The sequence below is a fragment of the Macaca fascicularis genome, chromosome 8 (genome assembly GCF_037993035.2).
Source record: "Macaca fascicularis isolate 582-1 chromosome 8, T2T-MFA8v1.1".
In the NCBI taxonomy this organism is placed as follows: Eukaryota; Metazoa; Chordata; class Mammalia; order Primates; family Cercopithecidae; genus Macaca; species Macaca fascicularis.
The window spans coordinates 62,488,916-62,504,925 of record NC_088382.1 but is presented as its reverse complement, the minus strand read 5'-3'; the positions used below and the strand labels follow the sequence as shown (position 1 = coordinate 62,504,925).

General features: G+C 43.7%; 1 protein-coding gene across 2 annotated transcripts in view; it reads left to right on the top strand.

Annotated features, from left to right (window-relative positions):
* The first annotated feature begins 2,317 nt into the window (after positions 1-2,317).
* The window catches only part of ALKAL1 (ALK and LTK ligand 1), a 29,871-nt gene continuing 16,178 nt past the window's right edge, over positions 2,318-16,010 (top strand). Inside the window, exon 1 of one of the 2 annotated variants that reach the window (XM_073998812.1) lies at positions 2,318-2,434. In XM_073998812.1, the coding sequence (XP_073854913.1) occupies positions 2,401-2,434 (34 nt within the window). In that variant the 5' untranslated portion in view covers positions 2,318-2,400. Of the gene's footprint in view, positions 2,435-2,908; positions 3,273-16,010 lie in introns of those variants that run through there. The other variant, XM_005563307.4, reaches the window with a different exon arrangement.

Sequence of the window (16,010 nt, the reverse complement as noted above, 5' to 3'; positions counted from 1 at the left end):
CTTTCTCCCATACTGGATGCTTCCTGCCCTCGGACATCGGATTCCAAAGTTCTTCAGTTCTGAGACTTGGACTGGGTCTCCTTGTTGCTCAAACTTGCAGACAGCCTGTTGTGGGATCTTGTGATTGTGTAAGTTAATACTTAATAAACTCCTATATATATGTGTAGGAGTTTATTAAGTTTATATATATATATATATATATATCCTGTTAGTTCTGTCTAGAGAACCTCAAGTTTATATTATCAATATTACCAATATTTTGGGGGAGATGTAGCAATGGATTTTTTCAATACTTGTGACTTTTCTGTTTTTAAAAATGTTTAAGAAAATCAATTATATTAAATATGTGATTGTATTTTGAAATGTTTAATAGGGTTTGTTGGTGTTAAATAAGGAAACTTCACTTGTTTAATTTATTAGCTAAGTTGTAAAGAAAATAAGTGCCTTGAGTTTCAAGGCTTAAAATAGCTTGTAACAGTTACAGTTTAAAAAACTTTGGATTACTTTAAACGTTAGTTACTAAGTACCCGTTTCTACACGGATAACCCCTCCTTATACACTAAATAATAAATTAGCAAGTGTTACTGAGGGCATGTCGACATGAACACTTCAAGTTGCCTCTAAACAAATTAGCAAGAGGCAGGGCAAGCAGCATTTAGTTGGGGCAGTTAGAAAAGTAGTCAAAGATACGCAATGAACAAAGAACAAAAGCAAAGAGTGACTTAGCTATAGGCAACCTGTTTATTTACAATAAAAGCATTGTGTTGGCAACCTAGATCCCTGAAGCTAGATGCTCCACAAAGATGAGGATTTCGTGTATTTTACCCATTGTGGTGGCTCCGCTGTGTTTTCACTGCCTGCTCCACAGTGTGCATTCACATCATTTTTGTTGAACGAATAAAGGTGGGTTTCAAAGGACCACTTGCTTCAGAACTACCCAGAGTCCCTTAAAATGCGGATTTACGGGATCCTTCTGGGTGCAGATTTACGGGATTCTTCTGGGGGACTGCATCCCGAGGGGTGTGGGAACCTGCATTTTTTTACAGCCTCTCTTTCACATGATATACAGTCTGAGAACCACTGAAGTTCAACCTCTTAACCTTGCTAGAGAGAAGACTAAATGGTTTGCTCAGGGTCCTATGGCTAATGACGCTGAAAGTAGACCCCAAGCTGTCAGTCTCGAAAACTTCATTGCTTTGTTTATTTCCTCTAGCTTTCAACGTGTAGGAAGAGGGAAATAATTCAGCTTTCAGGTTTTGCTGTCATTTGCTCCTGATAGATGGTTGATTAAAAAATCCATTTGTCATGGTTTCAGTATCACTTCTTCTCCAGCATTATTTCATACTGCATTGCCCCATCGTTTTCCAGACTAGTCCCTATTTTTTTATTTTCCAATAAAATTATTTTTGAACTGCCTGTCAATGTCTGTGAACTTCTAATGTTTTCTTATTTCGCTTAAGTAGAGCTGTGAGAAAGCGTTTATTCCACCTAAGTAGGGCCTTCAGACTCTTAACCTGTTTTTCTAGGAAGACTCTTCTGGGTCTTCGGTGGTGGAAGCCATTCTGTTACACCGCTGTGTTTGCTTAGGAAATACCATATTCCTATGCAAGCTTGACAGTGAAACGATTGGAAGCAGCAGTCTTCACCCGTGTAACAGCTTCCTCAAAAGAGCATCATCCAAAGGCACGATTTCACAGCGCTCCTGCAAAGCTTGCTTTGTTTCCCCAATTTCTAGGGCATGTCGGACATGCCAAACCTAGATAAACGATTTGAAGGAGTTGAGGTCATTTTTCAGGATCTGTGACCGACAAGATTTTTTTTTTTTTTTTGTAGAGTAATGTAACATTGGGCAATGTCTAAGGAGTAATGGAGCCTCAGTTTCCTTAGTTATTCCTGTTCTCTTCCGTTCACCTGTTTGCACTTTGCATATGAGGAGATAATTAGTAGTCAGTTGATTAGAGAGCAATTTCAACATTTTTCAATATGCTTAATATAAAGCAATAAAGCAGGCGGCTGAAATAACTAAAACAACAGCAGTTTACAGAGCGCGGTTTGATCAGAGATGCTCACTTTATTTTAATCAGGACGACTGGTCTTAATTTCATTTTTTAAGTTGTTAACACTAAAACTCTTTAGAAGAGTTCCCTAATTTGAAGAAAAATTCAGCCGGCTGCTTTCTTGGGCGCACTGGTCAACCCTGGCGATTTCACTTGGGGAAGCACTGAAACCAGCCACTCCATGCAGGATGGCCAGGGAAGCTGGGCGTGTGTCCCCGGTGCCCAGCCCTAGACCTCCTCCGCCCTCTTCTCCCCCACGCGGAAGAGAACGCGGTGCTGCGCCCAGGAGGGCAGGTCTGGCCTCCAGAGCTGGGGCAGGGGCGGCTGGCGTGACGGAGTGGCCATGGTTCCTGAGCGAGCAGGGAGGGGCTCGGCAGGTGAGCGCACCCGGCACCTTTGCGTCCAAGGTGCGGCGATCTCCGCTCATCCAGGCCGCATCTCGGCGCTGCTTTTTTCCGTCCCGACCTAGGCACCGCGGGTTCTACTGACCCCAGCCAACTAGGGGAATCCGTGACGGACGCCGAGGCTTGCGGGGTGGGGGTGGCGGGAGACAGAGCCCAGGGAGAACCGCCGGGGCGACGCGGCGGGTACCTTTCTGGGTCCTCCCAGGGATGCCGACCAGAGAGCGAGCTTAGGGTCCGGGTCCAAGGCAGGCGTTGCGTAGGGAGCCCTGAGACCCCCTGAGTCCGAGATTGGTGTCCGTCAGGGCAGGCTGCACGGACTTCCGAGGGTCCCGCGCGCTGGGACACGCCCTCATCCTGGGGGACGACCGGGTGGCCCCAGGCACCGCCTCCCGTTCCCGCCCCGCGCCCCGCAGCGCTTAGGCTTCGGCACTCTGGGGGCCGAGTCCCAGTGCAGCTCCAGCCGACCCCCGGGACGCAGACAAGGGCAGGCGCGCGGTGAGGACTGCGGCCGGCCGCGTAGCCGCGCTCTGGTCCAGGGGGCCATCTCTTGGGCTGCGCAACCTCCGGAACTGCGTCAGGATCCTCCACGAGCCTCCCACCCTCTTCTGCCCGCTTGCGAACATGTGGCCCTTCAAGCCTGGTGCCCCGCTGCCCGCACTCCTCCTGCTGGCGCTGGCTTTGTCCCCGCCCGGAGCCCACGGGAGGCCGCGGGGGCGCAGGGGAGCGCACGTCACGAATGAGGAGCCCAAGCCGTTACTTTTCCTTCCCGCGGCCGGGGCCGGCCGGACTCCCAGCGGCTCCCGGAGCGCAGGTAGGATGTCCCCGTCCCGCCCCATCCTTTGCCCTGCACCTGGGGCTCCGTGGATTCCCCTAGGAGCTGGGTGAGGCACTCGCTTTGGGAAGCTTGAGATTAGTACAGCAGAGAACAGAGCATCTCTGCAGATTCCCAGCTCTCAGAAAGAGGTCGTAAGCGTATTAGATTTACCACGGTTGAGAGTTAAGTAAAGAAATCCGGCTGGCAATGGGACCAGCCTTCTATGTCCCCTCCCAGGTGTGGGAGGCCTTTTTGGAAATAAACTGGTAAAGCAGCCCAAAGACATGGGTTTCAGTCCCACCGGCCTAGGCGTGGTGGACAGGTTAGGTCCCTGTCAGCGCCTCATTTCTGGGTTTTCCGGGGTTTTGAGAATTAACTAAGATTGCTGTTCGTAGACACCTGACGGTGCCAGGAATGCCCAGTTCCCTTCCCCTTCACGCTGGCCGCAGCGAGTGGCTGAGGATGCGCCAGTTTCAGCAGGCGGCAGCTTATGTTACTGGAACCTTTCCTAGATCATTTTAGAAGGGCCCAAGACGCAGCCGGCTGCTCCCAAATCAACTTTGTACAATTCGGGTTCCTGCTACTTAGGTGCCCAAGGGGAGTGGAAGGAATGAGAGAGGAAAAAGTCACGCTCTAGAGGGTCATGAGACACCCACGGGCAGAGAAGAGCTCTTGTGAATGCAGGGAAAACGGAAAAGGCCTTGGAAAAGGAGGTCCGAGGGGGCGGCCGGGCATTTGGGCAGCGCTGAAGGGAGGAGGGCAGGACACGCAGGGAAGGAAGATGGGGACAGAAGCGAGAAGCTCCTGACACGTTTCTGTTCACACCCAGCAACAGTAAAGCAAGGTGAAGCTGCCGGCGAGACTGGGACAGAAGGGCCCCTCTGCAGGGACATTTGGTGGCCTCCATCAGGCTTGAGAAGAGGAGAGGGCCTAGGGTGGCCTGGGGATGCCCCGCAGCCAGTGGCTGGCCATGGGAGCACAGCTCCTTATCCCTTCTCCTCAGGCTTCATGGCTAAGAAAGCAAACAACGGCTTCTTAGTATCATTTTTTTCCACAGTAGTTATGATATAAATATATACTTATTCACTCCACAAACTTTCTTCGAGTTCCTGTCTGTCACCATGCAGAGGGCGGAGGCCACCCAGAGGAGCAGACAGCAGTGTCTGTGCTCTCCTGCACACTTGGGTGTGGAGGGAGGGGCTGGTGCACACCTGCACTGAGTGAGCAGGGTGTCCTGCCCCGGGGAGGGGATGGAGAAGGTGGGAAGCTGAGGTGGGCTGCCCAGCTGGTGTGTGGACAACCCCGGCAGAGCCTCTCAGTCCAGCCTGCCACTGGGGAGCCCTCAGGTGGGGGAAGGCACAGGGTCAGTGTCCGCAGCGCGGCCATGCAACAATGGTGCACACGGATCATGCACTTCGACTTAAAATTATTGTTAGCCTGAAATATTTATCTCAGAGAATAAAATGTGACTTTGGAATGTGAAAGATCTGGGAGAAAGGCTCTCAAAGTACAGAAAGGTGGAGGGCACACATTCATTCAGACCTGTTTCATTCAACAGATCTTTTCTCTTTGATTCAGACAGTGAAGACTTACCGAAGTGAGTTACAAGAGATAAAACAATATTTTATTTATTTATTTATTTATTTATTTATTTATTTATTTATTTATTTATTTTGAGATGGAGTTTCGCTCTTGTCACCCAGGCTGGAGTGCAGTGGTGTGATCTGGGCTCACTGCAACCTCTGCCTCCCAGGTTCAAGCCATTCTCCTGCCTCAGCCTCCCAAGTATTACAGGTGCACCACCACGCCCGGCTAATTTTTATTTTTCTTTTTTTGTAGTTTTAGTAGAGAAGGGATTTCACGATGTTGCGCTAGGCTGGTCTCAAACTCCTGACCTCAGGTGATCTGCCCACCTCGGTCTCCCAAAGTGCTGGAATTACAGGCGTGAGCCACTGTGCCTGGCCAAAAATATTTTATTAAAAGTTAAAAGTGGGCCGGGCGCGGTGGCTCAAGCCTGTAATCCCAGCACTTTGGGAGGCCGAGACGGGCGGATCACAAGGTCAGGAGATCGAGACCATCCTGGCTAACCCGGTGAAACCCCGTCTCTACTAAAAAATACAAAAAACTAGCCGGGCAAGGTGGCGGGCGCCTGTAGTCCCAGCTACTGGGGAGGCTGAGGCAGGAGAATGGCGTGAACCCGGGAGGCGGAGCTTGCAGTGAGCTGAGATCCGGCCACTGCACTCCAGCCTGGGCGACAGAGCGAGACTCCGTCTCAAAAAAAATAAAAATAAAAATAAAAATAAAAAGTTAAAAGTGGCAACCATCTGAAGTTTTAAACAACAATATAGTCAGACGGAAAGTGCCCTGTGGGCACCCTCAAAGACATTGCTTTCTGTGACTGTAGTTGTGTAAGTTTTTGATTGCTACACTACATTCACAAGGGGAGAAAAGGGTGGCTCATAACATCTGTATCTGAGTCTGTGAATGGAGTACTTGCACATGGATCAGGGACAAACAAGGACATGAGAATATAGAGGGCAAGGGCCTATCTGGATGTTCTCAAGGGGCGCACTCAGCAGGTGGCAGGGGTTATCGTTCATTCAGGAGGAAAATGTCTCGCAGGTCCGGGAGGTCAAGGACTCTCATCCTTGTCAGATGTGCCTGGAATGATGGCTCCATATTTCTGTAGTGACATAATAAGCACCATCGCCCAGACCTAATGTACCTGTTCTAGGTTCAGAAATCTTTGCTGCTCCTGCAGTTGCGCTGTCTGCCTTTTTCTGTAGGCCTGGCAACTTCCCTAAATGCAGATGTGAGCTGGAGGTGGGGGGATCATTTCCAGGGAGAGGGAGTAGTAACTAGGAAACCTTGAGGCAGGAGGGGCCAGACAGCATGCCATGAGGATTGCGGAGAGTGGGGGACTGGAGGAGATGTGTTAGGTTCCCAGGAACACTCCTGATTCACCGTCCTTGGTCCTCCTTCCTTCTCACAGCCCACTTGTTCATGCATGTATCCGTCCCGTCATTTAGCCATTTAACACACAGCTGTGGTCGCTGTGATGAGCAACATTGTTGACAATTGTGCTTGAGGAGCATAATTCAGTTCGTAATTCCTGCCTCCGATGTCTCTCGAATCTGGGTCTTCCTTTTTAGTGTCCTTCCCACCACTCTAGTTCAGACCCTCTTGAGAGCTTTATGGTGACCTTCTACATCATCTCCAATTCTATTAGTGCCCCTGACAGTGTGTCCTATTGGGATAAGAATTCCCAGTAACCTTCACTCCTGCTCTCTCATTCCTGTTTCCCTCCTCCCTTTGTCTTTGGTCACTGCGCCACCAGCAGAATGGCACAAACAAGGGACCAAACCTCAAACTCTGCCAAAGGAAAGAAACATCAGAACACTCATCCACTGAAAGAAAAACAGAGTCAGAAGGCTGAGAACAGGGCCATGGTGGGAGTAGAGAGGAGGTTCAGAGTTTTTGACAGAAAGGAAATTGGCTTGAGGTGTGAGAGGTAGCAGTGTAAGGGGACTGTTAGCAAGTATTGATGTATGTGACGTTTCCTTTGCTACCGCTGCCTTTTCAAGGTATTTCATGTTTACCTTATTTCTACAGGCTTTCTGGGGTCAGATTTGTGTTGTTGTGGTTGCTGTTGCTGTTTTAATATAAAACCTCGCTGATGTGGAGCTTAAGGAGAGCATGTGAAGGAGTTTTGATGAGGTTATGCTGGACAATGGCAAATGAATGTGCTTAATAAGTAGCATGGGGCTGGTCTCTTTCCGGTCATAAATCTGCTGTGAGTTCTCTTGATTTTCCAAGAAGGTCCTGGCTTCCTTGGAAAGAAAGGCAGATATATACATTATATATATATATATAGTAGAGACAGGGTTTTGCCATGTTGGCCAGGCTTGTCTTGAACTCCCGACCTCAAGTGATCCACCTGCCTCGGCCTCCCAAAGTGCTGGGATTACAGGAGTGAGCCACTGCATCAGGCCCCATTATGAACATTTTATACTTCTTCTTCTTCTTCTTCTTTTTTTTTTTTTTTGAGACAGTCTCACTCTGGTTGCCCAGGCTGGAGTGAAATGGTTCGATCTCAGCTCACTACAGCCTCAACCTCCCAACTTAGCCTCACAAGTAGCTGGGACTACAGGCACATGCCACCACACCCAGTAATTTTTTGTGTGTTTTTAGTAGAGATGGGTTTTGCTACATTGCACAGGCTGGTCTCAAACTCCTGACCTCAAATGATCTGCAGTCCTTGGCCTTCCAGAGTGCTAGAATTACAGGCGTGAGCTACCACCACGGCCAACATTTTATACTTCTGTTAATATTTTACAAACTGAATATATGAGTCTTCAACTTTGCTTAACTTCTACAGAATCCGTAATTACTACTCATCTTATGTATGTGTCTACTCACACTTGGTAGGCTCTGTTTTCTCTGTAAACATAAGGCAAATTATATAAGCCAACTGTTAAAAAAAGTCTTATCTTTATTATGCAATGATTACATGTGAGAAAACCGGAAAACAAAAACGCCAAAAAATTGAAACCCCAAAAGGTGATTATTTCTGGCTGATAGATTTGTAAAAAGTTTATCGACAGTATCAGATTGGCTATTGATCATTTCCATGAGACAGAAAGCACTGGTTCCAGGCTTGCTGTGGAATTGGGAAGGAGTGGATCTCTGAGTTCCAGGTGCCTTGTCTGCGCCACAGGGAAGACCCCATCATGAGGCTTCTCGTGAAGATGTAACAACAGGGGAGATATGTGGAGCACCTGACCAGGCTCCTGGCCTAGGAGCTGCAGGCAGGCAGCTTCTTACTCTCTCCAAGCACCACCCGGGCGTCAGCCATGGTGAACCTGAAAAGACGGATATCATCATGACTGCTTCAGAGCTTGGTTATATTTGTTTATAGGAGATTTTCTATCGCCAGCAGATATGCCTGATGCTAAGAAAGGAAAAACAACAAGTTACACATTGAGTTTGGAATACTGTTTGTGTAACTTTTTCTTATAACTATCTTTTGTGATTTCTAACAGATTTGAAAATAAAGTCTCTAATAGATTGAAAAACAAAGTAGGGCAGGGGTCATACTCTGAACTTTAAGTCAAAAGAATAAAAATTAATTACTACATTAAATAATTTCTCATTACTACTGTATTAATTGATGAAATGTTAAAATAGCCACACCTTAAAGAATTCTTTATAGATATAGCAAAAATAAAAGATACTTCACAAGAAAGAAAGGAAATGTAACACATAGGTTAGGTTATGTGGACAATGAGCAATAAACCTGCTTATCTCGTTTGTTGATGAATTAAATTTTGGTTCAGTTGTATTACTGTATCATTCCTGTTGAGAGTTTTATCCATCCAGTCTTCTAAACCCACATATATTCCATTCTTAAGAAAAATATTTCTTATAAATGCTTTTTCTGTTTTACTGTCTAATCCAATATTTTACATTACTTTGGTAAAATCTTTAACATATGGTAATCAGGTAGTAATTACACATTTCAAAAACATTCATAATAAGGTATTTTGAAATATACTGCAAAACTCTTGCTGCATAAAGAATTTCATTGCCTCATCTAGGAAACAACACGCTATATTTAGAAAAAGTTAGTTTAAAATTGTTATGGAAGATTAGAAGGAGAGATGAAAGCTTTCTTGTAGCCAATTTTTGCATCATTTCCAGCGTATATAAAGTATATATGACTAGATCACCATTCCATGCAGGATCGACCACCATGCTTGTTTTAAAATATACCTGGGACTTGTTTTAATCAGAGATAGTGAGACACAGACGCCTGGAAATGACTATCATAAAGGAAGAAGTTTATCTTCATGTGTCCCTAAAGACAGGAGCACAGCGAACCACACAAGGCCACAGGGGAAGCACCAGGGCGGGTCATGAGGAAGGAGGAATGGGGAAAAAGTGGGCAAGAGGTTGTACTGTGATTTCCCCAGGAAAGCCAAGGCATGGCAGGGTAAGCGGGCTTAGGGTTGGCTGGTGTGAATGATTTCAGTGGGCTCTGGCACTAAAGGCTGCTGCTAGTCATCGGGTACCTGGCCCTGGAGTGATTAGGGTGGAGGAATGTTGGCCCAGAGTTAGAGAGCCCAGTAGACGAAGTGGTGAAGGTTTTGCATTGGCTGCTTTGTAAATGAAAGGTGAGCTTGCACTGTTTCTTTACCTTGTCCTTTAAATTTATATATGAATTATCTGCTGACTATCTCAGCTACAGAATCTCGATCTTGACCCTTTCCTACCTAAACCTGTGTCCTGTCTCTGTGAGTTTACTCTCTCTAGGAAAGCTACCCTAGGAGGGGCATTCTCTCCAGGGTCAGCAAGTCCCCAAGATGTCAAAGCATTGGAAATACGAAAATAAAAATTCATGGTTAATACAGCTCACAGGGCAAAATCCGATATCCTCTGCCAGCTTCATCTGTGTTCCAGCCCTCCATCGCCTCTTCCTGCCCATGATCCCACCTGGACTCCAGTTGACTCCAGTGGGCATTTGTCGGCCTTCATCTTACTTGGCCTGTTCAATGCTTTGCTGCAGTTGACCCGTCTCTTCCTCTTTAAATGATTCCTGATTCCACACTTATTCTTGCTTTGTTCTCTTCTTCTCTGACCATTCCTTCTTTCTCTCTCCAAACATCTCTTCTTCAGCCTTTAAGTGTTTATGTACCCCAAGGTTCCATGCTTATCAATGGATTTTTCACAAAATCCATGGAAGATTCCAAAAGGTATCTTCTTCCTTTTTCTTTACCTTGTCCTTTAAATTAGTATATTCATTATCTGCTGAATATCTCAGCTACAGAATCTCAAACTTGACCCTTTTCTACCTAAACCTGTGTTCTGCCTTCAAACCTGCTCTCTGTCCTTTATTTCTGGTCAAAGTAAAGGCAAGTTTTTTATTGTTAGAGATTGTGTTTCTAGGGTGGTAAATTTATTGCTGGATTAACAGCCCTCTGGAGTTTCCCAGTCGCTTAGTTTGTTGATAAGTCTTCTCACTGCCTAATCCAAGAATATTATTAGGGCTAGATCCTGTGTTTTCTGCAAGTACTAATCTACTGTCATTTGGTTGTCGTGCCTAATAACTGATTACACATAAAAATCTTGTCACTTTGTGAAATGTGGTACATCTATTTGTTTTTGAAATGTTTTAGCATTTTTTTTTTTTTTTTTTTTTTTTGTGACAGAGCTTCACTCTTGTTGCCCAGGCTGGAGTGCAATGGTGTGATCTCGGCTCACCACAACCTCCACCTCCCGGGTTCAAGTGATTCCCCTGCCTCAGCATCCCGAGTAGCTGGGATTACAGGCATGTGCCACCATGCCCAGCTAATTTTTGTATTTTTAGTGGAGATGGGGTTTCTCCATGTTGGTCAGGCTGGTTTTGAACTCCTGACCTCAGGTGATCTGCCCACCTCGGCCTCCCAAAGTGCTGAGATTGCAGGCATGAGCCACCGCACCCGGCCCTGTTTTAGCATTTTTATAAGAATCTTGTTTATCTTTTAAAGTGTCTATGGAAATGATCATTTTAAATCTGGAAGAGGGATTAACTAGATTAAACTAGAAACTGAATAAATCATTTTCATGAGATCAGTCTTCAGATGAAATTGCTAAAATTTAAATTAAACATGAATTGTTCTGTGGTTTACAACAAGAAAATAATCTACTTTATAACATGACTTTGTATTTTTTCAAGTTTTCTGGGCTCATTTAATATTCTGTCCTTTTGTGAATATGCAATCTAATGGTAGAATTTTATCATAATATTGCATAATATAAGAGGACTTCAAAAGGACTTTAGAGATTATTTAGCTTGTCTACCTGAATTTACAAAAAAACCCAAGGCATCTTTGGAGGTCTGGCTGGACACAGAACTTTACTTTTGCTGAGAAAGCAAAGCATGACTGTCCAGTCCTAAGAGAGGACATAGGACACGGTTGAGTATAGAGTCTGATTCGATATGACTATGTGTTTGAAGTCAGATCATTTAAAATAAATTTTAGGCAGTTCTTATAATCAGTGAAATGTTACAGATGCTGCATCTTCCAATTTTTTTTTTTTTTTTTTTAGAAATGGAGTGTCACTCTGTGGGCAGTGGCACGATCAGAGCTCACTGCAGCTTCTAACTCCTGGGCTCAAGGGATCCTTCTGTCTCAGCCTCCCAAGTAGCTTGGACCACAGTCATGCACCACCATGCTCAGCTCATTTTAAAAGTTTTTGTAGAGATAGAGTCTCACTATGTTGTACAGGCTGGTCTCGAACTTCTGGCTTCAAGTGATTTTTCCACCTTGGCCTCCCAAAGTGTTGGGATGACATTGTGCCCAGCCCCCAAAACATATCCTATTAAGCACCGTAGTCCAATTTTAGAAATAATGTAAGCACCAGATGTATAAAAATCAAGGTGCTCACTTACACCATACACATTTTTCCTTGCTCTGTCAGCTGCGAGGGACTAGAAGCAGCCACACTGTAGTCAGCAGGAGCGCACCAAATGCCCTGATCTTGGTTTCTAATGCCATTCTCCAGCAAAAGAACCAGGGTTCATTGGGGAAATCCCTAAAACCAAGACTAGGACAGAAAATAATAAGAAATGAGCCTAGAGTATCTGGTAATGCCAGAAAGTTTTTAAAAGTGATAAAAAATACAAAGCAATAAAAATAACAACAGAAACTTACCAATGACAGAGTCAAAGGAACACAGGAGCCAACTAAAACATTTCGTAATGGCCAGAGTCAGAGCCATCTGAGATACAAAATAAAGCAAGTAGTATTAGATTATAACACAAAATATAAATTATTCATCAGTCATTGCTTGTGTAAATAAATGATTGAGTAAATAAATAACTGGAGGAGAAGAGACAAACCTCTCATGCAGAAGAATTCTAAATAATGCATGTAGATCCTATGTCCTCAAAGAAGGGACGCATAACTCCCCTGTCCTCAAGTGTGGGCTGAGCATAGAGACCTCCTTCTGAGAAGTACAGTGTGGGGCAGGGGGAGGGGAGCGGGGAAGGAGTAGCTTTGCAGTAAGAATCCTGACACACAGGGACTCAGCCAGGAGGTCAAGGTCAACATCAGCAAAAGTAAATTACACTAAAAGTGGGCACTCTTCACAGGATGTGATGAAAATGGCATTTTCCCTTGGTGGTCTTCCTCCCTAAAACCCATAATCTCAGTTTAATTACAAGGAAAACATCAGGCAAATCTCAAATGAGGGACATTCTATAACATACCTGACCAAGACTCCTCCAAATGCTCAAAGTTATCAAAACAGGGAAATTTTGAGAGACTCACAGCCAAGAGACGCTTAAGGAGACATAATGACTAAGTGTAATGTGGAATCCTGGGACAAAAAAAGGACATCAAGGAAAAGTGAAGGAAATCTGAAAGGAGTGTGCACTTTAGTAAGTAAGAATGTATCAGTATTGGCTCACTAATTGCAAGAAATGTGCCATACTAATGTAATGTTAATAATAGGAGACACCAGGGCAGGGCATATGGGAATGCTTTGTATTACATAATTTTTCTGTGCATCTAAAACTGCTCAATAATAAAAGCTTATTTTAAAAATTTTATCTCACTCTTGAAGGTGGTTGACATCTTCCAAAACATTGGGTTTTAGTTTTAGGATGTAAATACTGCCTTTTAAAGCTATCTGTCACAGAAAGAATAATTATAAATAAATGATAATTTATTTTTTTTCAAAAGCTACTTAGAAAATAAGGAAAAAAAAAAAAAAATCTAGGCCGGGCGCGGTGGCTCAAGCCTGTAATCCCAGCACTTTGGGAGGCCGAGACGGGCGGATCACGAGGTCAGGAGATCGAGACCATCCTCACGGCAAAACCCCGTCTCTACTAAAAAATACAAAAAACTAGCCGGGCGAGGTGGCGGGTGCCTGTCGTCCCAGCTACTCGGGAGGCTGAGGCAGGAGAATGGCGTGAACCCGGGAGGCGGAGCTTGCAGTGAACTGAGATCCGGCCACTGCACTCCAGCCTGGGTGACAGAGCAAGACTCCTTCTCAAAAAAAAAAAAAAAAAAAAGAAAAAAAATCTAAATTAACACTACTACAAAAACTTTAAGTAATATAAATAACCTGGAGTGAGTGATGTTTTAAAAATATTTCTGGTGGGGCAAAGTGGCTCACACCTGAAATCTCAACTTGTTGGGAGGCTAAGGCAGGAGGATCTCTTGAGGCCAGGAGTTCAGGACCAGCTTGGGCAACAAAGTAAGTCCCCTTCTCTACAAAAAGTTTTTTTAAAAAAATGAATTAACCAGGCATGGTGGCATGCCTGTAGTCCCAGCTACTTGGGAGGCTGAGGCAGGAGGATTGCTTAAGCCCAGCAGTTTGAAGCTGCAGTGAGCTATGATTGTACCACTGCACTCCAGCTGTGGTGACAGGGCAAGACTCTGTCTCTAAAAAAAATAAATAAAAATACGTATTTTCTATTTTCAGAAGTTTTTCAGTCAGGATATTCTTTGTAGGTGGGTCTTTACAACTTGCATTGGCTAAATGGACTAGCTGATTTCTTTCACAGGAGGTTGTAATAAAACCTCACATTACAGAATATATTTATTTATGTAAAAGTTATTCCCCACTGAAATTTTGTAAATAAGTCATGTTTTTTGATGTCTTGGTTAAATCATTTTAAAAAATTTTGAGCAAATTATTGTGAAAATAATTCACTTTTATAATGCAAATAATTCCAATTTATTTGTTTAGTGAATTCAGATTTCATACATTAGGAGTTTGTGTTCCCCTTCCCCAAAATATGTTGAGGATCTAGTTCCCCAGTGCCTCAGAGTATGGCCTTATTGGGAAATAGGGTCATTGCAGATGTAATTAGTTATGATGAGGTCATACTGGAGTAGAATTGGCCCCTTTTCAGTATAACTGATGTCTTAGTAAGATGACGGCCATGGGAAGATAGAGAGACACAGGAGAACTCCATGTGACAATGAAGGCAGAGATTGGAGTGGACCATCGACAAGCCAAACAATGCCAAGGATCACTGGCAGCCACCAGAGCTGGAACAGGCAAGGAAGGATCCTTCCCTCAAAACTTCAGAGAAAGCATGGCCCTGCTCACATCTTGATTTCAGACTTCTTGCCTCCAGAACTGTGAGACAGTAAGCCTCTGTTGATATAAGATGTAGAACTTTGTTATGGTGGCCCTAGGAAACAAATACACAGTATATGGTCTTTTCTGAAGGCAGAATTCATCTGTACTTATTCCATATGTAAAGTTTGAGAAAGTGCTTGCAACTACTCAACTCTGTCTCTGCAGCTCAAAAGTGCCACACAAAATTATACCAATGGGAGTCTATCCAACATACTGTGTTCCAGTAAAATAAAAGTCTGACTCTGTAAATCTGGGCTTGATTTGCATTTCTAACATGCTCCCAGAAGATGCTGACACTGCTAGTCTGTAGAACGTAGCAAAAACTTAGAAGATAATAAGCAACCAATTTGAGTTTACTTTTATATCCTCTGCGTAATTTGCAGCCTAAATGGCATGTAGGTCTCATTAAACCACCTGGCTAATGTGTGTGTCAAAAAGAGAGTTACACACATACATCCCTCTATTTAAATATCTTAAACTGTAACAGAAGAAGCATGATATAAAAACATGTATTTACAAATATTTATACATTTACAAGTATATACTGGTACAGATGTTATGTAACTACATAAAGAAAGAAGAAGGCACACATTTTATGGCAGTTTATTTTTGAATGCTTTTAATTTAGTATTTTTATGTATTTATTTATTTATTTTTGAGATGGAGTCTCACTCTGTCACTCAGGCTGGAGTGCAGTGGTGCGACCTGGGCTCACTGCAACCTCCGCTTCCCTGGTTCAAGAGATTATCCTGCCTCGGCCTCTCAAGTAACTGGGATTGCATATGCCACCATGCTCGACTAATTTTTGTACTTTTAATAGAGAAGGGATTTCACCATGTTGGCCAGGCTGGTCTCAAACTCCTGACCTCAAGTGATCCACCTGCTTCAGCCTCCCAAAGTGCTGAGATTACAGACGTGAGCCACCATGCCTGGCCAATTTAGTATTAAAAAAATATATATTTCTTAAACATATTTAAAAGTCAGCTTTAATATATTTAAAAGGTTATACTAGAGTCGGGCCTTTTTCAGTACAACTGGTATTGTTAATAAGATGACAGCCATGGGAAGATACAGAGACACAGGAGAACTTCATGTGACGATGAAGGCAGAGGTTGAAGTAGCTTTTTCTACTATTATATATTTAATATAGTATAGCTTTTTCTGCTATATATTTTAAAAATTTGAATTTGTCATATTGAAATTAAAATAGAATTTTTCTCCAAAAACAGTTCTCATCTATAATTCTGTCAGTACTGCTGTAATAAAGGTAATCGTTCTTATTTTTGAAATGGGAACTAGTTATACAATGATTAGATTGATTAGTAATGAGATTAGTAGTGTCTTGTCTTTAAAATAAATAACTGAAAGAACTGTACAGCAAACATTTTGATTTAAGTACCTAATGTAATGCTAGATTGAAACATAAAGTAATGTTCCATAGTACCTCACAAAGGACTGAGGATCAATTAACAAGGCTTGTCAACAGTAAGTCATATCAGAACAAATTATCTTTATGGAAGATAGTCAAATTATATGCAGGTAGAAGCAAACAATAAACATTTTCAATTATTTTGTTTTCTGGTTGTACTGTATTGTTTA